Source organism: Oculina patagonica, chromosome 5, assembly GCF_052425735.1.
Source record: "Oculina patagonica isolate OP01 chromosome 5, crgOcupat, whole genome shotgun sequence".
In the NCBI taxonomy this organism is placed as follows: domain Eukaryota; kingdom Metazoa; phylum Cnidaria; class Anthozoa; order Scleractinia; family Oculinidae; genus Oculina; species Oculina patagonica.
The window spans coordinates 26339159-26362739 of NC_135762.1; the positions used below are offsets into that span (position 1 = coordinate 26339159).

Sequence of the window (23581 nt, forward strand, 5' to 3'; positions counted from 1 at the left end):
ATTGTCGTCGGTCGAAAACATCCTTAATTATTTTCGCGTTTTTATTACTCCATTGATGTTTTTATATGTAAGAGAACTTTTATTTGGAGGTTTCCTTCAATTTGGGAGTAATCAGAAAAATGACTTAAAATATCGTGACATTGCTCCTTTAACTGCGACAAGACAAGGTTTAAAATTCAGACAGGTGTCAATTCAATAAAACATTTACAAGTCTAATTTACAAGTGAAGCTATTGTTTTTCTTTTAAAGGTTGAGAACAATAGCTACACTTGTAAATGTTTTATTTATGCATAATAAGTACCCTAACTTGGCCTCAGGCAAGGGTTGAAAAATCGGAATCCACTGAATATTAAGTCAAGTTAAGAGAGTTCCTAATAGACAAACGGAATATGGATGGCAGAAAAGAGATCGTAGTTCCTCCGCCAATTCCAAGTAAACTCCAGGAACTGATTTACGCTTTTCGTGAATCCAAGGCGCTATTCGCAGCTTGTGATCTGGGTATTTTTGATTTATTACACGAGTCCAATGCTCCACAGTCAGCAAAATACATATCTTCAAAGATGAGTACCAATGTGGATGCTACAACCCGTTTAATGGATACTCTGGTTGCTCTAGAATTGTTAGAAAAGACCAAGCAAGGTGAATCGTGGCTGTATTCCAATACCGACATGGCGAAGCAGTTTCTGATCAAGTCAAGCCCCGATTCCTTTGATGGTTACATTAGGCACTCAAATAAACTGTTGTACGATCTTTTCGGTAACTTAGAAAGTGCAGTTCGTGAAGGATCGAATCAGTGGATGAAAACCTTTGGCCAGTCATCAGAAGATGTTTGGAAAGCCGCGTATAACACTGAAGAAGACCGCTTACGTTTTCTAAGGGCCATGCATTCCGCGTCACGCCATTCCAGTCACGCTGTGGTAACGGCATTTGACTTGAGCGAGTTTCAATCCTGTTGTGACTTAGGGGGTAGGTATAGGCCAGTGTTTGCATGACAGTCACGTGACCTTGTCAGTCGAAGAAATAGGTGGTAGTACAGAATGGTTGCCAAAATAAAAAGAGCATGATGACCCTTGTTTTTTTCCTTTTTTTGTGGTTACTCACTCCAAGCCTCTGCTCAGCCAACATTAACACCAAAGCGCTGGGAGGGTAGGGTGAAGAGAAGAATGTGCAAGATTGGGTAGAGTGATAGGCTACAAGGGAGGGGAGGGAAGGGGTGCAGAAGGCAGGGGAGAGGGCTGTTAAATAAAAAAAAAGAAAAAAAGCAATTTTTGATTTGCAACTCTAGCAAGAAACAGAGGAAAAGTTAAAAGTTGTGTGATTCAACCAAGTGTAGATTTTTTATTCGACCCTCCCCTTTCCCTAGCCTTTTACCCTACCAAACCTCCCTTTGCGCATCCCACCCTTCACCCTCCCTTCCCTCCTCTGCTATCATGTTATTCAAGCATGACATAATTAACACCATTATATCATTCACTTCCCTCCTTTTCTATGCCTCTCCCCTCCCCCCAGATATGTCTAGCTGGCCATTAGATATTGGCATGCTCACAGTTGCTTGATTATTTTATTTTATACCCAGGTGGAACAGGGACTATGGCATACACTTTGTGTCAGTACTACCCTAACATGAAGATCACAGTGTGTGACATGCAGTCAGTTGTCGATTCTGCCCATCATTTTCGTCCGCCGTCAGAAGATTGCCCCAATCAAGGAAATGTTTCTTATGTGGTGGGCAATTTCTTTGAGCCTGATCTGCCAAAGGCTGATTTGTATGTATTGTCCCGCATACTGCATGATTGGTCTGAGGAAAAAGTTATCTTAATACTTTCAAATGTGTTCAAGTGTTTGCCATCAGGTAAGGATCTTTCCTGGGGTAAATAATTTGGTAATGGGACACAAGGGGATGGTCCCATGCAGCCACACATGAGTACTGCATTCAGAGATGGTACACTTTTTGTTTCCCTCAATTGTGTGACTTCCTATGACTATTCAAACATGTGAAACAAATCAATGAGTACCCTGCAAGATTTTGCTCTGACCATTCTCATTGCAGTATTGCTTCTCTCAATGCACCAATCTCACTCCCAGAGTCCATGTTCCCCTTGACCAGTGGTTCTGGGAACGAGATTGTCAATGCACTCAACAGCTAAGCAGGCTTACCAAAGAAAGGACGATTAGACAAATAGGATTACACCTGGGGGGTACTCCTATTTGTAGGCTATTAAAAAAATTTTTAAAGCAATAGACCACACTTTCTATTGGTTTACCTGTGCAATAAATAAACCCACACGTGATGGACGGCTTGTGATTTACAAGCTTTTCTCGTGTTCTCCCAACATCAAAAGTGGGTTTATTGCACCGGTTAACCCATAGAAAACTATTTCAGACATTTCTTAGTTAATTGTTGTACCCTTGACATGATGTGGGCCTTAAAGGGGAATCACTTTTCTATCCTTAAATAGGGTCAGGGTTCAAGAACCTTTTGGCACACACCTGTTATCCTAAATTTACAGAAGTACACCCTTCCCTCCCCCCCTGGGAAATTTATGACTGAGTAACCATCACATAGTGAAGAGGAAAGACCAACGATTGTGCTCTTAGGCCCAGGTCAAACATCGAACTTCACATGAGTGGAACCTGATGCAAAATGAGCAAAACCTATTGTTTTTGATCATTTGCATTAGGTTCAAAACATGTGAAGTTCGACGTTTGGCCTCGGCCTTACTGGTACAGAGCAAGGGTGCATGATTACAAATTATTATACATTGGTGTCACCAGCTTGATTTTGATTGGCTATAAGCACGCAGCTAATTCTTGCTTGCTGTTTCTCTTACGTCATACCTACAGACATTAGATTTTACATATGTAGAAGTGACGTCATACCTACAGACAATAGTTTTATGCATGCAGAAGTGACGAAAGGTTGTAAGCTTATAAAAGTATATTTTGTGCGCGCTCTTGTCTTTACAAGTGCAGCTCAGGAATGTGCATAATAAAACAATTATTGGATTCGGTTTTTGCATGATAGCGATAATTATCAAGGCCTCAGTTTCTGTTATCCGCCTCAGCCTTCGGCTTCGGCAGATAACAGAGACTTTGGCCTTGATAATTATCGCTATCATGCTCAACCTCATCCAATAATTGTTAAATGTCAGTAGATTTCTGCAGGCCTTGCTCTTACTGTTTCTTGGTCATTATTGTTGACTTTTTTTTTTTTTTACAATAGGTGGTGGTCTTCTTATTTCAGAAATGTTGTTGAACGAAGACAAAACTGGAAGTAAAGGTGCTCTTCTTCAGTCCCTTAACATGCTTGTGACCATGGAAGGCAAGGAACGATCAGCAACAGAATACAAGCAGCTTTTAGAAAAACAAGGATTTGTTGATATTCAAACAAAACAGCTCAAGTTATCTTCAGGATTAGATGCCATTTTATGTAGAAAGGTTTGAAAGTTCACTAATGTATTAGGCACAAAAAGGTAGCAAGAACAGAGGCTGCTAGTTTAAAGACCAGGGGCCTGTTTCTCAAAGCTCTCAAAAAGTTTTCGCACCCGGAAAGCCAAAGCAAAATCTCGAACCTTACATGATAACAGAGCTGTTTTATTCGCATGTCTTTAATATGAACAGAGGTTCCCTTTATACAAAGTTTCAGGTGTATACACTTAGAACTCTGTTTATGATACAGATAACTAACAATGGCTTTGCAGGCCTGAAAAGTTTCTGGGGCTTTCGAGAAACAGGCCCCAGGCCTAGAATTTATGGTAACAACAAACACTACATATACACAATATAGAGTGCACTTTTCATTTCTTTTTTTTTTAAAAAATTGTTTGTATAAAAATTGTACGTTTTCAAGTAATAAATAGCTACATTTACAAATTTTGTATGTCATGGGTACATATATTAGTACCCTGCAAGCAGTTGATTTTGTTCTTAGCATAGCCTTTGATGCAGGAGATATAAACTGCACATAGGATAGGGTATTAGTACTGTAGTTACAAACAGAAATATAAGATGGTTATAATAGTATAATTGTGGCACCTGTACAAAGCCAGACCATTACATACAGTAATTTACAGCAGACCAGTATGAAAAGAACTGAAGTTTTTGTGGAAGATGGAGTAACTCAGGCTAACCTGTAACAGTTTTTAAAACCATTGGTCTGTTAGTCATTCCAATGTTATGTTATCCCTCTACAAGTCAACAGTATAATTTTGCAGCCTTTAAAGTTTTTTAAAACTTTTTAAAAAAAATATTTCTTCTGATCTATATACAGACAGAGATTGATTCACAAGCAAATTTCTTGTCACGTTGACCTGCAACACAAAGAATGAATTATTTTTAACACACAAAATCTCCAAAGTACAGACACTTCAAAATATATGATGGATTATAATTAGTAAATAAACCCCTTCATGCGGCTGGTATATTGGAGGATAATGCCCGAGGCTGAAAGATTGTCGAAAAATGAACAGTTGGCCGAGAAGCGAAGCTTCGAGGGCAACTGTGAAATTTTGAGGACAATCTTTCAGCCAAGGGCATTATCCTCCAATATACCAGCAAGCCAGAAAGGGGTTTATTTATTTTATAACTCTCCGATTAATTTCTACAACGCGCTTTATCGCCAGTAAATGTATAGGGAAAAACCTACGTAATAAACCCGGCGTAACTGTGGTTGAAACAAATGTAAGTTGATTGGTTTACGTAATTTTTTAACTCTGTGATTTCATTAAAAGTTAGAATTGAATAAGGCGACTTCATTCGTTTGTTTTGTGCTTGCCTACAAAATCGGGCGACGGATATCAAATCGGACGGGGTATATTCGCTGATACCCGTCGTCCGATTTTGTACCACGTGATGCCTTTTGTCCAATGAGCGCGCGCAAAAAATAATAAGTGGGTTATAATGTATTATATTTTAGTTTCTACATAAGCAATTATTAATGAGACAAGCCAAGTACCTGGGTACTATATTTCCCATTTGCGCAATCCCATTTGGTCCTTTTATATATATTACTATTAATTTTCTTTATTATATATCAAATATGTATTTAACATTGAGACCAATAAAGTTAAAAGATTAAAATTCGTAAATGATTTAATTTGTGATGGTGTGCAAAGCTGGACATTATAACACCCCCTGGACATGAATGCTGATATTATTGTTCTATTGACTGTATATCACAAACAAAGCCTTAATTCCTCACCCATGCATTGTCCTTCCAGTCAGGTTCTGGCTCTTTAACTTTCTGTACCATGTTGGAGGATCAGACTTTGTCTGGACAATAAAAAATATATTAAGATTAGGTTTATTCCAGTAGGGGTGGCAGGGAGGTTGGGGTGGTCGGCTGGAAAAGTTTGGGTTGGAGTGCTCCACTAGGGTCTGGAAACCCCTACCCCATCTGAGACCAAGAAAAGCTCAAATTTGCTACCCAATCTCTAACTAGAGAGTTAAACTGCAGGTATATCCTATCTCAGACTGGAAGTGAAGAGCACATTTTAAGTTTTTTTTTCCTATAACAGTACAGCATCTGTTATTTACCGTATTTACTCGAATAAGCACTGCCCCCAAATAAGCGCCGCCCTCGAATAAGCGCCGCATTCAGGACAAAAAAGTTAATAAGCGCCGCCCCCGAATAAGCGCCACAGTCCCGATGCGGCGCTTATTCGAGTAATCCTGTGTAAACAAAAATAGCACTACAAAGAAACTCTAAAACAGCCTTGGAAATTCCTTTTCATCAAAAGCAATGTTTCGCAGTTCAGTTATTATGTTTTACCGCTCGCCTATTATTTTTCTATCCAAAATTCTAACAATGCACAGTTCTGTTAACGTTGTGAAGGCCATGAGCTTTGTCAGGACAAAAAGCGCGACTACTCTCTTCCGTAAGAGACGAATCCTGACAATCAAAAGACCCTTCTTTTAGTTACTGTAGAAGTTTCGTTTAGATTAGATTCTTTACAGCGTCCAATTTTTAAATATACGCCGCCCTCGAATAAGCGCTGCACTTGAGGCGCGAAATATTTAATAAGTGCCGCGGTGCTTATTCGAGTAAATACAGTAATTTGGTACAATATTCAAATTGACCTGATTTAGATTAGGGTAGCAGAAAGATATAAGTTTGAAGAAATTTTCTACACAAGTTTTTAGGCAGCCCATCAGACTAAACGGCTAAAATTGGAACCCCTTCACAGACATGAAAGGTCAAAAATCTCGATGATTTGGTAAGTGCAGAATGCAATATGGAACAATTGAAAGTATGTTGTTTTATATATGTTCGTGTTTATTTGCTTTATTTTACTTTCGGAAAAACTGTTCACAGGCTACTTGTATTCTTTCCCAGGTGTTCCTTATGCTAATCTTTGCAAACGTAACACGACACTTTTGTTCGTTTGTAACAAAATACTTTTGACTTCCTTGAAAATGCGATAACATGAAACTTTTGTTTTTTGTTTGTTTTACGGCGGCATCGATGACATTTGTTTAATTTAATTAAGTTACGGTTTAGACTGCACGAAAGACGATTCTCAAAAACTAAAGAAACAAATCTAATCAAAAAACATATTTTTCGACAGGTTTTTTAAAACGCAGTACAGCTAGGATATTTGTTTCCTGGTTATCAGGTGTTCACGCCGAAAATCCCGGTGCAAGTTTTTGCATACCTAATTACGAAAGCGCCGTGAAAGTCTCAAAATCTAATTTAATTAATTTGCGGTGTTTACTTGGCGCCAAGAAGTCTGCAGGAAGCTTACCGCAAACACGCAATACAAGCGATGTTCATGATAGTTCCAGAAAACAACATAGACTAATCTGCGCATGCGTTTGGTGTAAATTACGTTGAGTAGTACCACAAGGAGAGCAAAGGGTTTTCTGAAACAAATATATACGTTTGAGATCTTTATATGAAAGTAACGTAGATGTGCTCCAGGTTTTACCTAGGGGTATGGTCAGGTGCTCCCCACCCCCACCCCCTCCACAAGGAATAATTAATTAATTGATATTAATTAATTAATTGGCGATTAAAAGTTTACACCGCGTTAGCGGTCTAGGGGTTTAGCAACCGCCAACCCACCAAACCATCACAATAGTGCATTCTGCACTAAAAATGGGACCCCATCCAGCGCCACATACCCATATTGTTTGTTTAATAGTACCCCCCCCCCCCAATTTATTATCTGGGTTTTTATCTGGTATCTTTATTCTTTATTTTTATTCTTAAGTTTTATTACAGTTGAAGATATTTTGCAGCTTTCTTAAAATAAAATATAAATAGATCTCCCCTCCCCCAGCAATAAATATGGCATTAACTCACATCTTACCAGAAGCCGATATATCGGCTCCTGAGACACGTGAAGAGTATTTTGGCAATAAATGACGCAATTGTTTGCCAGAGGGGGTGAAAATCAATTGACAACTAGTAAATAAGGAAAACCCACGATCACTGAGGAAAGAAACCTGGATGAGAGGATTTAGCGAGATTTTTAGCGAGAAAATTATCGTGCTTGTGTTATTTGATCGCCAGTTAGTTTAAATGCCGCTTTGTTTATGCGTAAAGAAAAGTTGGAGCGGATTTTTGCTGAAGAAAGTGGTTCTGAGAGTGAATTAAGCCGTTCGGATTTCAAATCAAACTATTCCGATACATTCAAGCGCTATTTTCACCACGATCGAGAAGAATATTCCGAAAATAACAATCCACGTGGCGAAAGATCAAGTTTCAGTGCTGAAGTGGAAAATTCAAGCAGAAATGAGCCGAAATCAGGCAGGAATAACTCCTGGAATAATGGAATCCATGTACGAGCATAATTAGTGAACTACTGAGGCGATAACAATCGTCTATGCAAATTTATGCCTGTCGCGCGTTCTGTCACGCAATTGCCATGACACAATTATATGTGATTTCGACGAATTTTGTGTCTTTTTCGTGTACTTTTGTATCTTTTATCAAAGGCAAGGAACAACTCTAAAAAATTACGACTATATTTGTAGCAAAATATAACAAAATATTCCCAGAACGCCCTGTAAAGAGAGAAAAACAAGCATTTTGTGACAAATAGGGTTGAGTTTGTCATTATTCTGTTAATAATTAACTTCAGATATGTAAAATATTAACCCTATCCTGTAGAGTAACTATCGAGGATCCAAAATATATATACTTATTCTGTGAAAGTGCAATACTTTCTAAGTTATGAGCCATTAAACGCAACCTATTCCACCCGGTCTTTATACCGTCAAAAAAACTTGGTAAGAAATGAGTTAAGCAACAGTCTGTTATATCTGGCTAGTTGACACAAATCTCACTTCCAACTAAAAAGTCAAAATTGCCTCAACAGTAGCACCTTGTGCAAAATGTCAGTCTTTTCCCTTGTCTAGAAACTTTTCATTCTCACTTGCCTGATGGGCTAAATATGGCCCAGGCAAGTTTTCTGCTGACTAAATCATATAAAAGGTAAACTAAGCAAAGCATGTAACTATCCCGTGCAAGCAATTTCTCTAAAGGGCAGACTGGAATTCAAGGGTTTTTTAACCATGCCAGCCATTGCCTTTTGGTATGTGAGGGCTGTTGTAATCTGATCAACTTACAAATATAGTTGGTTTAGGTCGATGTGCTGCCTGGCTAGAGGCTTCATAGACTGCGGAAGTTCTAAGATGTGATTCAGGGCCATGGACTCCCGTAGAAGTCCTGTTGACTTGTGATGTAGAATTTCTTGATGAATGTAAGCCAAGAATTGCCTGCTTCATCACAGCCATCTCCTGAAAAACGGAAAGATCAACACCTTATAAATATTGAAAAATAATTGTCATTACAATATCAAGCACAGTCTGTCCACTGTCGAGTCCTGTTTCTCAATTAACGTTTTGTAACTTTTGATGCGAAGTGGTCCGGGACACATTTCATATAATTTCCAAAGAAATATGATTATTTTTAGCTCTATAAATTCGCCTTTACCTCCCGTTGGTTTAGAAGTCTTTCCAAGTCTGAGGACAACTGATTGCGAGACTTAATAAGGTCTTCTTTTTCTGCTTTAAGCTTCCTGTAAAAAGGCATTTTATTTAATTTTTCTTGCCTAGCATTACAACTACAAACATAGATAATTTATACCAATATCTTCTGATAATAACTATCTTAAAAATATCTTGAAGACACCCACTAAATGGTCAATGTATTAAAGTATTTAATAATTTTATTCAAATGAAAGATTAAGAATAAAGATACTGTAACCTTTCTGTGGGTATGTGAAAGGGTGCCATTTTCTATCAATATAGGTATATAGGTTCAAGCGTTATCTTTCTTGTCATCAATGGTACATGTACAATGTATATGAAAGGGTAAGGGTTTTGACCTTGGAAGCAGCCTCCCTGTATAAAACGTTTTTGTGTACCCCCCCCCTCCCCTCCCCCGTGCTGGTGCCTTGTTATGGCGAGGTAACTTGGGAGTTCCTAGGACCCCCATATGACTCCTGGCAGGTTCAACCATGTTGTAAAGATCTGAGAGTAAGGGGCCTGATGAAGCTAGCACACCGGCCTTCCAGTTTAGGGGGTTTGCATAGGGCCAACAACCCTATCAGCAAAAAAAAAAATTGTTACGGAAACAGCAGAGCTGCCCTGAGCACCAATGGCTTACAGGGTAGTAAGTAAGTAAAAAGTCAGTAATCACCCTGGCCAATGGTTTGTTGAGTAAAGAGAAAAGAGATGTTGATAAACACAACTGACCTTGTTTCTTCCTCCATTAATGCTAGCTGTTCACCAAGAGTCTGATTCTGAGTATCCCTTGCTCTTATACTCTCAATCAGATAGTTGTATGGCTGTTGAGCTTCATTTAACAATGATGTGGCCTTGGACAGCTAAAAAAAAATGTTTAAAAATCAATGATCTTAATACAAATGCGGTGTTCTGGTTAACATGACAGTGGATTGAAAGCATAACAGTCTCAAATCCTCAGTAGATAAACTGAGTAATGTTACGATTTTGTTGCCGTTACCTCCTTTCCTAATAAGTCTTTCTTTTTCTTTTCTCTTTCCATCTCATTTCTTAGTGATGTGTTCGCTCTTTCAAGCTGAAGAACTCTTCGGGCCAAGTGAACACTACATACAAAGAAAAAACAGTCTATCAATCAACTGATCAGTTAATTTATAATAGTCAGTTAGACAGTGAATTTACTAGCTAATCAGCTAATCGCCCATTCATCCATTCAGACAGTCAGAAAACAGCCAAGCAATCATTAATACAGACAGACAGTCAATCAAACAGTCAGTAAGTCAGCAAATCCACCAACCAGGCAGTCAGTCAGTCAGTCAGTCAGTAAGTCTAATGCTGGAATGTAGCAGTAGTCAGGCAGGCAGGCAGGTAGGCAGGCAGGCAGGCAGACAGACAGACAGACAGACAGACAGACAGACAGACAGAAGGCAATCCACCAATCAGTCAGGCAGACAGTCAGTCATTTAGTAAGTCAGCAAGACAATGTCAGACAGAGCATTAGTCAGAAAAATGCAAACAAACAAGTAGAACATAACTGAGTTATGAACAATCATTTACATGTGTTAACATCAGTTAAAGATTTTATAATTTTTTCATAAATGTAAGTAAAATTTTGTGGACCTACCTCTGCTGCATTCTTCTCTTGGCTGTACTTGGCACATTAGCACCATATCCGTACGAGAACAGGACACGTTCAGCATCTGATTCATTCTCAACTAAAATCAGTTGTTAAAAACAGTTGGTAAGGGCTCCAGGGTTACCCTTTTGATGTTTAGAGAGGGAAGCTCTGTTGCGATCCCTTGGCATCCCAGATTTTAAAGCAAAGTTTTAAGGGTAAAAGCTTACTGCCAGAATTTACCCAGGTTTCATGGAACTTAACAACTAACGAGGGTTTCTACATAACATACTCCACCCTGGACTAGGGTCCTTAATTTTCCTCCTTCCACAAATGCCAAAATTATTAAAATTCTTATTTGATTTTGGAAGACCACAGATTTGATCTGTCAGTTGCAAGTCTGTTAAGTACCACCCTCATTAAACAAAAGTGGTTTTGATTTACACGATGTATATGTTGTCAGCTTCTCCTCCTCACACTTCACACTTCTTGGTGACCTTATAACAAGCAGTGCATGTCTATGTTGTAGTTTAAAATGAATTTCAGGTCAAAATGACTCTAAAAATGATTGAATTTTTTAAGAAATGAGTCTGAATTGACCTAGCTGCGCGTCCACAACTAAATCACTAACATATTGATAACAGAGGTGGCTTTCCCTTTATTAAGCCTGGTGGTTTCTTGGAGGTCTCCTCACCCTACTATAATGTTAATGCTATATAATTTTTATTCTAAAGTGGCTAATAAAAATGATGATGATGACAAGTTTGATTTGTATTTAAATTTATTCCTTTTTCCAGATTTATTACCATAATCCTTAAAAAACAAAGAAAATGTTCTGATCAGATATATGGTTATAAAATTATATGACTATGAATATTAAAAAGGGACAAATACCAAATTGTGTCAAGGATAAAATTGAACCACAACATCTATTTTCCTTACTCTCTGCAGCCTGCATGATAACATCGTCCAGCTCCTGCTCAAGTTTCTCATAAACTGCCAGTTTATCTCCCTGTTCCTTACACTTGGACTCCAGCTCCAAAAGCCGTTTTTCTGACAAGTTTTGCAGAGTATAGTATTCCTTGTTTAAAATCTTGGAAATATAATTTCAATGAAAAATTACAAATAATTATCACCCTCAAAAGAAAAGTTATCCAGTACCAAACTGTAAGTGTCAATGACGTAAAACACTTAATTCAGTAAAGGATGGTACTTGAAAAAGGACAAGGTTGTGTTAATGTATTTAGCACTGCTCTTGATCATTAATGCAAGTCAGATCAATAATACACATTGGCTGTTGCCCAAGGAAATTTTTAAGGAGTCCTTCGGCTCCTCGCATCAAAAGTTACGAGCCCAGCCTGGTTGCCACTCACTAAAACCCAAAAAATTCCCCGACTTTTCACTGACCTCACAACAATTTTCACTAGCGGCGAATTAGGTGAATTAACAAATATTAGCCAAACCTTTTCTTACAGCTTCTTTTGCAGACTGGTCATTGATAGTCTTCTCTTCATTTTGGATCTCTTTACGTTTTTCATAGGATATTGAATGCATTGCATTTGACCTCACCATTTTAGTTTCCTGTTTCAGCCAAAATTCCCTGACTTTTCACTGACTTTGACAAGAACTAAGATTTTCCCTGACTTTTTGCAAAATTACCTGATTTTTCCCTGACCATGAAATTTTTTTTGTTTTTCCCTGACTTTTCCCTAACCATGGCAATCAAACAAAAATGTGGTCTAAGAGAGTGGTCCAGGGAGTAAACCTCCCCCTCCCCCCCAATATTATTTCTAAAAAATGTTCTTACTGAACCACTTTTCCTAGCAAGAAAGAGCCTGGGAAAAAGGGTTCTCCCTTAAATGGATATACAGGGAGGCTTCATACAAAAAAGGGTACCTTTTTCAGGCTTTAGGTTATTACCTCACTCTTGCTCTGGTATTTTTCAACCTCTAATTTTGCCTGACGAAGATTGTTTCCTGTTTCATCAAGAATCATCTGCTGCCTCTCCAGCTCAAACTGTTTGACGCTGATCTCTTTCTGTAAATCAGTCTGTCTGCTGTCCGCCGTCAGCTTTATTTGGCGATATCTTTATAAAGTACACAACAAGAGAAAAGAAATTACTTCTTGTTTCCATATAAGCGCATGCTAAATATGAATGATCACATGATAATAAATTAAGGGCACCTATTTAGATATTTTTTTGAGAAATCTGAAAATTTTATACAGGGTTCATACTCTTTTGAGCTTTTGAAATTACATGACTTTCCATGACCTTTACCATGATCTAAATTTGACCATTTTTCTTGGAAATTATCAAAAATTATCTTGATTTCGGGTACGTTTTTATCTTTCTTCGCAAAAATTAACCTGCCTTATTTATTTTGTACAGTCAATCCCATTTTCCATGACTTTCCATGACCCACACTTAAATTCCATGACCTTCCAGGACTGGAAAATGAAATTTTTAAATTCCATGAATTTCCAGGTCTTCCATGACCCATACAAACCCTGTATATAGAAGAAATTACAAAGGGTATCAGAATCTTACTCAGATTGCAGGAGATCATATTTCGAGGCAGTTTCCTTCTCACTGGCAAGTGCTCTTTCTTTTTCCTCCAAGGCATTATCTCTTGCTTCTCTAAGATTCCTGCAGTAAAAAGTAAAGCCTTTTTAAGCCTAGTGGCTGTTAAACTCTGGAGCTTATCTAGGGTTTCTGTAGCATGAAGTGACAGGAAGTATTGGATGGGATGCAGGAGCCCATTACCAGGAACGTGCAACTTCCGTATATTTGTGCAACGCATTTTCACAGGTAAAATAAAACTTAGCTTAGCCTTTCCCACGAAAATTACTGCTTCCAATGAACTCAGCTACTACTTTGTAAGGAAATACGGAAATCCTTGCTAGAAATGCTGTCAGAACACTCCGATAAAGTTTCTTTGCATGTATCTGCTATGTCAACTTCCTAGGTGGATGAAGTACTGTAGTTGTGATTGGCTATCTGAAACCAATTTGTGGGATAGTTCTTATCGAAAAATAACTTTACTTGTGAAAACACCATTTCAAAGGACAGTATGGACGTTGCACACTCGAGTAATGGGCTCCTGATGGGATGCTAGTTCATCACAGGTTATTCCCCAGCATTGATGATGACGATGATAATGGTGATGATGACGACAACAACAGCAACAACGACGATGACGACGATGATGATGATGATGGTGGTAATGATGATGACATTTATACAGGTGGCTCTGGTCACCAAAGTGGTTTTCAGGAAAGGCCTGATGGTAACTTTTTTCTTACTAAGGCAGTTTTTTTTTTCACAAATAAAAGACTCAAGAGGTATGATCATAAAACACACTTCAGCTAGGTTCCCTGATATTATATACTCACCTATTTTCTCTCTCAAACATGTCTTTAGTATCATCTCTTATCTTGTCCAGTTCAACAGAAGTTCGTCCTTTGATGTCGTCCAGTTCGGTCTTCAGTCTCAGCTCGTACTCTGATTTATACTGTTCTCTAACACTGATGTACTTCTCGTACAGCTCCTCTCGTGCCCGTTTAGTTTCTTCAAGCTGTTTAGATGTGTGCTCTAGTCGTTCTTCAGCTAAAGTGCAGCGACCTCTGAGCTCCTGTAACTGTCTGTTCAGGTACTCCTTGTCTTGCTTTAGTAGGGCAACAGTTTGTTTACTGACCTGTAACTTAATGTTGAAAGGAAAGAGATAGGATTTTACAAGATTAGTCAAACTAATTCTTTAAATATTTTACACAATCTTCAGCTCAGGATTGGAAATTTGCCAGGTGAGTGTCAAAACTGTTGGGCGAGTACAAATCATGGATCACTTGCCCGGTTTGGCAAGTATGATTTCCACAACCAGAATTATATATATTACTCAAAATAAATTATGTGTAACTTCCTACATGTACTCATCACTTTAAAACAATCAATTTTGAAATCTCCCATGAACCTGGCAGTATAAAGTCACAAATTCCTGGTTTGTAAACATATTCACATTCGCAAAAATGAAAAGAGATCAGGACACAGAAATTTTCATTGAAGTGGCAAGTTGACCATCTTATGTCGAAGGTGCTTAAAAATTAAAGTAATGTTGAATATTTTATGTCCTTGAGGGGAGGGGGCTGGGCAAGGGAAAAATTATGTGGGCGAGGGCAGCTTAAAGGTCACTCCCCAGATGGTTCAGGAGTGCTCCGAAATTTTATTTTCTAACCCTGTCACCCTATTAGGGGGAGGAGAGAAGTGAGCAAATCCATCGGGCCTGCTGGAAAACAAACAGCTGCAGCAGACTAAGCAGCTCCAGCTACATTCCTGCGCAACTTGTGAAGGAGGCTGTGTACAACTGTGGCTGAAGTCACTGAGCATTCTCCAGCCTCAGCAAACAGAAATCCCTCATTTCCACCCCACCCAAAAAAAGAGTTGTCATTTGCTGTTTTACTCTACATTTATTATTAAAGGTGTAAGAGAAAATTGTTAACTTGGTTAGTTCATATAACAAAAATAAAGTTGTTACTCTGTAGCTGTTAGAGGAAGATGACAACATCAAGTATTTTGATACTTTTGGGGTGTAAACCCTTTTTGGATTTGCTAATAACTGTAGATTTCCTAAGAGGTTTTGCTACTGTTTTGTAGAGGGTGGAGTCACTGTGTTAGTTTTTTTTTTTTCAGAACTTTGAGGTTAATCTCTGACAACCAACCAATTAGCATACCTCTTTTTGAACTTCAAGTAAGTTGTCTGATTTTGACTTCAATGCAGCATCTAACAGTGTATTGTTCTTCTTCAACTCCATGATATCTCTATCCAAAGTATCACGCTCACTAAAAACATCAATTAAAATAAAACTAAGCAAGGAGACAATGCCAAAGTTTTCAAATGATTATTCTTTATCCTGTCGGCTGCTAGCCAAGGAAAGTCCTATCCAGTTTACCCAGAGTTCTAGTAAACTTGTCTGTCCAGATATCTTCTGGTTGGGAACAGCACATTCCAGCAGGCACTATGTATAACTATCCATAACTTATTTGGCATTATTTACTTTAACAAGATGCACATGTTAAGGGTGGGTAAATAGCTCACACTGATGACAAATCCAACTACGTAAACCAAAGCCAGTTAATTGAACTAATTAATAGGAGTCAAGTGCTCGCAGTGCTCGCAATGCTCGCAAAATTTTAGTGGATGCTCGTTTGCTCCTGCTCGCACATTTTTACAAGTGCTCGCATGCTCGGTTTTTAGTAGAGGTAGGTTTTTGAAAAGTGCTCGTTGCTCGCAAGGCTAATTTTTGTCAATGCTCGTGCTCGCAAAGAAAACCGCTGTGCTCGCATGCTCGCAAATGCTCGCAAAGACCATTTGATACCCCTATTAATGCTACTTATTTTGATAGTTATCACCTTCTGATTTGATCAAAGTTTGTGATCTTGTAATCTCCTTGATTGACTTGAGACTGTAGTTTCTCCAACTGTAGGGCAAGACGCTGTGCTCTGTGTTCCATCTCTGCACGACCCACACGCTCATCTTCAGCTTCCTAGATTTAAATTGGTGACAACAATATTTTGTTTCTCTTTTTCTCTGTTTTTCATGACACAATCTAGTTCAGTGTAATGTAGATGTTGTAGGTCAAATTCTCTTTCAGGTTATAATTTTTTCCAGCCTAGATTAATCTGTTTCAATCTAAAGATAACACTATTTTTGTTTTATCACTTAAAACAAGGTACCGGTAAAATTTATTGGGATTTATTTTTAATGCATTCAAATTGTTTTAGGTCAACGTAAGAGTGATACCTTCAGGTTGAAACAGATTAACCTAGGTTGGAGACAAATTAAACCTAAAAAGCAATTTGACCTAGTATACTATAGACATCTGATTATTAGCATTTAATATTAAAACAAAAATTAATGTTGATAACATTTCAAATCATTATAATTAATTTTTCATAATATTTATAAAAAAATATTTTTGGTTAACTAAATATTATAATTATTAATGTCATGGAGAAAAAAAAAGAATGTGTGAATGGTTTGAATGAGAATGGTGCTCAATTTTTTATAACTATTATCTGCCTGCAAAGAGGCAGGACTGTAAAAGCTTTTTTAAGCCAATCAACATTACCTTGCGGTATATAGCAACTTCCTCCTCTCTAGTGTGAAGTTCGTGAGTCAAAGTTTCCACTTGTTGTTGAAGGCTTGTACATTGCAGCAACAAAGGATGACAAGCTTCATAAACTTTTATCTACAAAATTAACAGACATCAGCATGATTTAATCTCCATAAGCCCATTCCTCTCCCCCAAAAAGTTATTACCTATAGCCTGTTTCAGCGTGTGGTCACCAACAACAGCTATTATTCTCGTAAATGACCAGCTCCAGTTACAACCTCTTTTTCACATTCCCAAGGTGGTAAATTATGAGAGCTGGACTGTATTTTACGTCATTAGAGTATGTTCTGAGGCTTTGGATGCTCTGTTGTTCAGATTTGAATTTTCCAAATCTGAGACACTAACTGGGTTTCTGTCTCATGGATTTTCCATCAGTACCAGGGAAAGAATTGAAATCAAGAGCAGAAAGAGAACTTCTCTTTATACAGCCTACTAAAAGATATTAGTAGAATTCTACTAGTATACCAATGCAAAGCGAAAATCTGATTGGCTGAGCTATTGTACACTATCAGCTATTTGCATAACCCACTGACCGTCTATTAGCCGTAAGGTAATCGTGCAATCTGATTGGCTACACAGGTGCCGTCTACTGATTGATAGATGGCTCTTGGAGCCTGCGCTCAGTCTTTCGCTGAATTTTATCAATCAAAACCTTCAATAAATCAACTCTAGCGATATTCTTTGTTTAATAGATCAGTCAGTGTGTTATGCTAAAACAATTAGACGGCTCGCTCTCGGTTTCTATCGACTTTGATAGTTGGCGAGGGGCTGCTCGTGGCTTCGCCCCTCACCAACTATCAGCCGATAGAAACCTTGAGCTCGCCATCTAATTGTTACAGTGCGGCTACTGTAACCTGGGTCACCCAGACAAACTTAGCTTCAGCCAATGAAATGTTGAGTACAGAACAAAGAAATTTCAACTTCTTCGTTCGCCACGAAAACAGATCGATACAAACTTTGGCTGTATGACGGCACTGAATTTTCAATTAATTTCAATTGCATCCGTTTTGAACTTGAGTGGTTGTGACAGCAACATTTGGAAGGTAAATATTAGCGATGTTTATGTAAGAGAAGTTCGAAACTGTGTAAAAACGGGGAAAGAAACGACCGTATCGTCTGTGTCAATGGTGCGTGGCGGAGTTTGCTCGTGACAATTTCAAGTTTTCTCTACGGCATCAACTGGAGTTTTGGTAGCTGTACCATTTGGAAAATAAATACACGTGATGCTAGCGAAGGAAGACATTCTGCGCTGTATAACGTACCAGTGAAAGTGGCGATGCCAACATTTTTTTGTCGTTTGAGTAAATAAAAATAAAATTTCAATTTGTTCACTCGTGAAGCTTATGTTTTTGCGTGTTTATTCAAGCTAGCTGAATTGCCGAAACTTTCGGATGTATACGGCCGATACGCTTTCGGTGGAACTCAACGATCGGTCATCGCAGAAAACTAAATTTATCATGCTGGAAATGTGCTTCGTTGTTTGCAAATACGCCACGCACTTTGCCTAACCTATGACCGTCGCGTTATGATGCCGTAGAGAAAACTTGAAATTGTCACGAGCGAACTCCGCCACGCACCATTGACACAGACGATACGGTCGTTTCTTTCCCCGTTTTTACACAGTTTCGAACTTCTCTTACATAAACATCGCTAATATTTACCTTCCAAATGTTGCTGTCACAACCACTCAAGTTCAAAACGGATGAAATTGAAATTAATTGAAAATTCAGTGCCGCCATACGGCCAAAGTTTGTATCGATCTGTTTTCGTGGCGAACGAAGAAGTTGAAATTTCTTTGTTCTGTACTCGACACTTCATTGGCTGAAGCTAAAAATGTAGAAATCTTTTGTTTCAGTTCTGCTTTGTGATTGGTTAACTTTGTCTGGGTGACCCTGGTTACAGTAGCCGCACTGTAATTAGTTTACCAGTTTGCATAAGCTAGGATTTGTGTGAAGATAAATTATACTTCATACTGCAGAAAAAACTGAAAATTGTTTAATCAGTGGAAATACTTTAATGAGAATTCAACTAAAAAAAATTAGATTGTTCACCCTCAATTATTATGATGTGATTTAATCTTCTTATTATCATCATTATCATTAATATCATCATCGTCATCATCATCATTATTACCTAAAGTAAGCTCAAGAAACTTACCATTACAAATTCTCTCAAGCCGAGTTGTTCAGGGTCTGCGGATTTCAATTCTAAGTACTCTTCGTCCGATAATTTTTCCAGGTCATTCAATCCCCTTCTGAAATCCACTGCCTTTTCCTGCAATTTCTTGTTCTCTTGTTCCAGTAGCTGCTGTCGTTTGAATATTTTGGCCATTTCTTGCCTCGTCCTTTCAAGAGAACTCTTCGACTCCTCCTGCTGAAGTTTAAGCTGCGACTCTAGCCTCGCTTGAAGTATTTGTTTGTCATGTCGCGTATCGGCTAAAACTTCCTCTAGCTCATCAACTTTGCTCATATGATCGACTTTCATGTTGTCTATAATGAGGTTTTTCTGACTCAGCTCGATGCGCAAAAGTTCTAAATCATGCAGCAGTTGTTTTCTTTCGATTTCGTGTTTAGTAACTCTGTTCTCCGCTTCGCTGTCGACTTGCGTAGAAGAAAGAGCCGAGCTTGTCAACAGAGTTGAAGATTCAATGTCAGTTGTGTTTTCCAAATGGCCTGTTATGTCATTTTCCGTCCGTAAAGTGCTATCTCCATTATTCTCGCTTGCATGAGAACTTCTCGAACTACCGCTTCCCCTTTGCGACATGTTAGAAGAATTAGGAAGTTTTTAACATTTCAATACTTTGATCGATGTTTTGAAAACAAAGAAGGCTTCCCGAGCCGCCATTTTTTTGCAGATTGCACAGTAGATACATGATGTAACGCTCATATAGTGTGACAAGTGGTTTGCAGTTGTTACAGTTGGTATTATTATTTGTGACAAATCATTATATGACTGTTACACCACGTATTCACTAACTATTATTAGTTTCCAGACTTTAACCGGACAATTAAAAAAAGGCGGGAAAACCTCGGAGAAGTGCACAGGCAAACCATCCTATCCTCGGTTTCAGCAACGGTAGACAATTCTTTGTGTTTGGGGCCGCGTAGAGGAGTAAAATGAAAACTAGGGATTGGGCAAATTTTCACTAGAAAAATGAATTGAGTCATTGGGACTGGGAATCACAAACAAAAAACAATGGAACTGGGAAAAGGAATTGGGTAAATCAGGAAATGGAAATTAATACCCCCCTTCAGGATCCTCATAGAAAAACCCTTTGATCAAAAAAGTCTGCTTCCAAATATATTTGTGCTCAGCTGCTCAGATCATCTTGCAGCGGTATATATATATATATTGGGAAATTCTAAGTAGGAAATTCATTATCTTGGTCACAGAAGTTTCTAATGTCATACACTGACTCACCCGATGAAAACGTGTTCAGTTACTTTTTGCGTTAAAAGTTCGATAAGGTTCTTTTTTACATTATGTCACTTATTTAAGGACATATATTTTTTTCGCTTTGTAATCTGTAACCAAAATGCGACCATCCGGTGTTGTAGCTATGTATGCTGGGTCTTTTAGTCCAGCAACACTTTTGCCAGTAAAACAACCATCCACTGTAAACTGCTGAATGCGACTATTGTCTCTGTCACATACAAGAAGATTGTAACGATCGTTATGTTTATAAACACACAAACCCCAAGGATAGGCGAACTGTCCGTTGGCCTTGCCTTTTTCTCCAATCTTGTACAAAAACTTCCCTGAACTGTCAAATACTTTCAAACAATGGTTCCTACAGTCAGATACAATGAACATATTTTTGTGATAAACGCATGCAATGGGTTGGTTGAGCTTTTCTAAGCCGCTATCTCCAAATTTAAACTTAGATTTACCATCTTTTGTTAAGACCTGGATTCTGTTGTTGTTAAAGTCGGCTACAACGACATGTCCTTCACCATCAATGCAGACACTTTCTGGATTCTGAAGCTTGCCCTCTCCTGTCCCGTACGTTCCAAAACTATTCACAAAGTCCCCTGTCTGTACATTAAACTGCTGAATGCGGTGATTTAAGTCGTCTGCCACCAAAGTCTCGTCATCATTCAGGAATGTGACGCCAGCTGGTTTGTTCAACTGTCCAGGATTATTTCCATAGCAGCCAAGTTTTCGCATAAACGTCCCTTCATTGTTAAATGTTAGGATACAGTGTGTTTTATAGTCACATACAGCGATCAGTCCTTTACTGTTAACAGCAATTCCACGTGGCTGATGAATAATTCCTCCTTGTAAATGTAACTCACCCACAATATCAAGGGGTTGTTCCATTACTTGGACAGTGAAAGGACTCTTAGCAAGTTCGTCGTCATTTATCTTCACTGTGATGTTGTGGCTGCCTGGTACTTTTGGTATGAATTTCACCAGGAAATTTCCATCTTCTTTTTCATTAATAATCAAACTTTCTTCTTGTTCAGCGGGTTCCACGAGCACTTCAACGTTAAATTTACTTTGAGCTTCACTCGTCAGTTCTTCTTTAGATGTGTTAGGACAGACCACAAACTCTGCTTCTAAACCAGCTTGGAAATTTTCAGTTAGTCCTTCTACTTTAGACAGACGTACATCTGTTTCGCTGGTTGCCATGTAACCCAGGCTTAAACTCTCGGGTGCAATAGTCGAGATAAACTTCAAGAATGAACTAACCGGAAGTGCTGGGACTGGGGTCTTGTTAAGATCTTCGAATCGCTGTTTCAAATTCTCCTTGCTTTGCATAATATCTAGGCTTGAGCTTCCTTGAACCAGGCTAATAGCAAACTCAACTGCTTGGTTGATTCGCTTGGTCGAAGACTGCACTTCTTTCTTGACACAGCCTAATTTCTCCATTCTCGATCCGCGTGTTTTTTTGAGGGCGGTAATGGCCTCTTGCTCGAGTTCTTGAATCTTAGCTATCACTTGTTCTTTTGCTTGGATAACTTCGCGTATAGCGGCGGTTACATTAGCTTCTAGCTTAGAAGCCGTTTCTTCAAGTTGACGCATCACATCACTGTGAACTTTTATCTTTTCTTTCATCAATTCGACGCCCGCCTTGATGTTGGCTTTCTCGCGATCAGCTGCTTTTTCAAGTTGATCAAAATTATGATTCTTATGATCAGTGTTTATGCAAATTTGACAAACACAAGTTTGGCATTCAACACAGAAAAACCCGGTTACCTCTTTTTCGTGGTACTGCTGAGAGCAAAAGGATTGTCGCTTTAAGAAGGCCTCATAGTCTTGGGCTTGAAACTGTTTTACTGGCATGACTTTGTGTCCTTCAAACGCAGCGACTCTGAACACTTCATGTGAGTTTAAACAGTCAAGACACAACAATTTTTCACAATCAAAGCAGTAGCTGATCTCAGCGTCCTTTCTCTTACAAATACCGCAACTGATTTCGCTTCCACTGCCACTTTGTTGCACAGCAAGAAGACTCAACAAACTGTTGTGCAGAAAACTGGTCGGAAAATCATCAAAACGATTTCCTTCAGGCATGCCAACTTCTTCCTGACACTGAGGGCAACGAAATTTGCCATGTCTTTGGCTGGTTAATGCGTATTTCTCCAAGCACTCACAACAGAAGGTATGAAGACAAGTTATTGTCTTGGGTTTGGTGTAAGTATCCAAACAGATCGAACAAGTAACTTGTTTTTTGAGGTTATTCAAGAGAGACTCCATCAGATTGTGAAACGGCAGTGGAATCGAACACACCTTTCTGGTGTTTACGATTTCGAGAACTGCCGACTTAAACATGAATAAAACATAATATATAATCACTTTATGGTCTTTTATTTATTTCAGGAGCCAACCAGGCAGATCGAACCCTCTGACCTCGCGTGAAAGCGGAAGTTGTGCCGATATGACAAACATTCGGTGTTGCATCGATTGCTAGTGTATGCGATGTGGTACGCTGGATAAAATAATTTCGGATACTCCGTTCATGGACTTGAACATTTCAAAAATACCTCATTGGAAATATGGTCATGTTTTTCTACACAGCATATTTTGTACCAGAGGATACGGGGGACGTAGACTTGTGGGTATTAAATTCGTGAATTTATAACCGACTTGTGGGTGCCTTGCGTGACACCCATGTCACGGTCTCGGACGGGGAAGCCAGTGGTGTTCAAATAACGCGCGTTCTTTTCTTTACTCTGAAAGAACAATTTTTCTGAAGTCCTTTTACTCGTTTGATCGCGCAAGAGCGAAAAACACGGTTCCACTTCAGGATTTCGGAAAAGAAAAACGTTGATAATCAATCTTTAGTCTTTTTCCCTTTAATGCTACTTGTTACTCGCTGCCCATTGTTACTCGTTATTTGCTTGTCGACACGCCCTACAGGCTCGTCAAAATACTGGGGAAGGGGAAGGATATAAGATATATTTCCTCCTCATCACGGTAGACTATGCAGGGTCCCTGCACAGGCAGACAATCTGTGTTTGGGGCCGCGTGACGTAAGCGTCACGGTACGCGCTATTTGATCTCTATTTGATTTCCCACTACGTGGGCCAGTTGCATGGTCAAATGCCCCACCAGTCGGGGGTGAAATGTCATTGTGAGTCGGTTTTCTCGTTGAATTGCAGTCGTTTTGCCTACGAGTACGAGCGGATTCGCTAACGACCAGTTACCTTATCGTTAACACTTGGTCTAAACGGACACTCCGGCCCTATTTATCAGCCAATTTTAATAGGAAAAGATAGATACGTTGAAACTAGGTACATTACATTAACGTAACCAAATACTAACTTCAAGCGCTTGAGCTCGCCCCGGGGGGGGGGGGGGGCACTCAAAAAAGTTTTATACGGGGAG

At 38.9% G+C, this 23581-nt stretch overlaps 4 protein-coding genes across 4 annotated transcripts in view; 2 read left to right on the plus strand and 2 right to left on the minus strand.

The window, feature by feature from the left end:
* The window catches only part of LOC144653604 (NTF2-related export protein 2-like), a 218990-nt gene that overhangs the window by 166041 nt on the left and 29368 nt on the right, over positions 1-23581 (plus strand). The window lies entirely within an intron of this gene.
* On the plus strand, positions 296-3835 carry LOC144653579 (putative bifunctional dTTP/UTP pyrophosphatase/methyltransferase protein). Its single transcript, XM_078513616.1, has 3 exons — positions 296-966; positions 1577-1852; positions 3224-3835. The coding sequence occupies exons 1-3, from the start codon at positions 390-392 to the stop codon at positions 3442-3444; spliced, it is 1074 nt and encodes a 357-aa protein (XP_078369742.1). The 5' UTR covers positions 296-389; the 3' UTR covers positions 3445-3835.
* Positions 3849-19513, minus strand: LOC144653553 (progesterone-induced-blocking factor 1-like). Its single transcript, XM_078513583.1, has 15 exons — positions 18908-19513; positions 16706-16825; positions 15987-16120; positions 15308-15416; positions 13976-14283; positions 13131-13229; positions 12503-12668; positions 11525-11675; positions 10592-10682; positions 9971-10073; positions 9703-9833; positions 8939-9023; positions 8572-8742; positions 5201-5271; positions 3849-4310 (listed from the first exon to the last, which is right to left on the minus strand). Exons 1-15 carry the CDS (start codon positions 19511-19513, stop codon positions 4301-4303), a joined length of 2355 nt encoding a protein of 784 aa, XP_078369709.1. The 3' UTR covers positions 3849-4300.
* Positions 20233-22499, minus strand: LOC144653556 (E3 ubiquitin-protein ligase TRIM45-like). Its single transcript, XM_078513588.1, has one exon. It carries the CDS (start codon positions 22448-22450, stop codon positions 20240-20242), a length of 2211 nt encoding a protein of 736 aa, XP_078369714.1. The 5' UTR covers positions 22451-22499; the 3' UTR covers positions 20233-20239.

Coding starts and splice junctions, on each gene's coding strand:
- LOC144653556 (XM_078513588.1), bottom strand. CDS start 22,450: ATGGAGTCTCTCTTGAATAACCTCAAAAAACAAGTTACTTGTTCGATC.
- LOC144653579 (XM_078513616.1), top strand. CDS start 390: ATGGATGGCAGAAAAGAGATCGTAGTTCCTCCGCCAATTCCAAGTAAA. Junction 967..1,576: donor ATCCTGTTGTGACTTAGGGG/GTAGGTATAGGC, acceptor TTTTATACCCAG/GTGGAACAGGGACTATGGCA. Junction 1,853..3,223: donor GTTCAAGTGTTTGCCATCAG/GTAAGGATCTTT, acceptor TTTTTACAATAG/GTGGTGGTCTTCTTATTTCA.
- LOC144653553 (XM_078513583.1), bottom strand. CDS start 19,513: ATGTCGCAAAGGGGAAGCGGTAGTTCGAGAAGTTCTCATGCAAGCGAG. Junction 10,074..10,591: donor AAGAGAAGAATGCAGCAGAG/GTAGGTCCACAA, acceptor CTTTGTATGTAG/TGTTCACTTGGCCCGAAGAG. Junction 9,834..9,970: donor AAGACTTATTAGGAAAGGAG/GTAACGGCAACA, acceptor ATTTTTTTTTAG/CTGTCCAAGGCCACATCATT.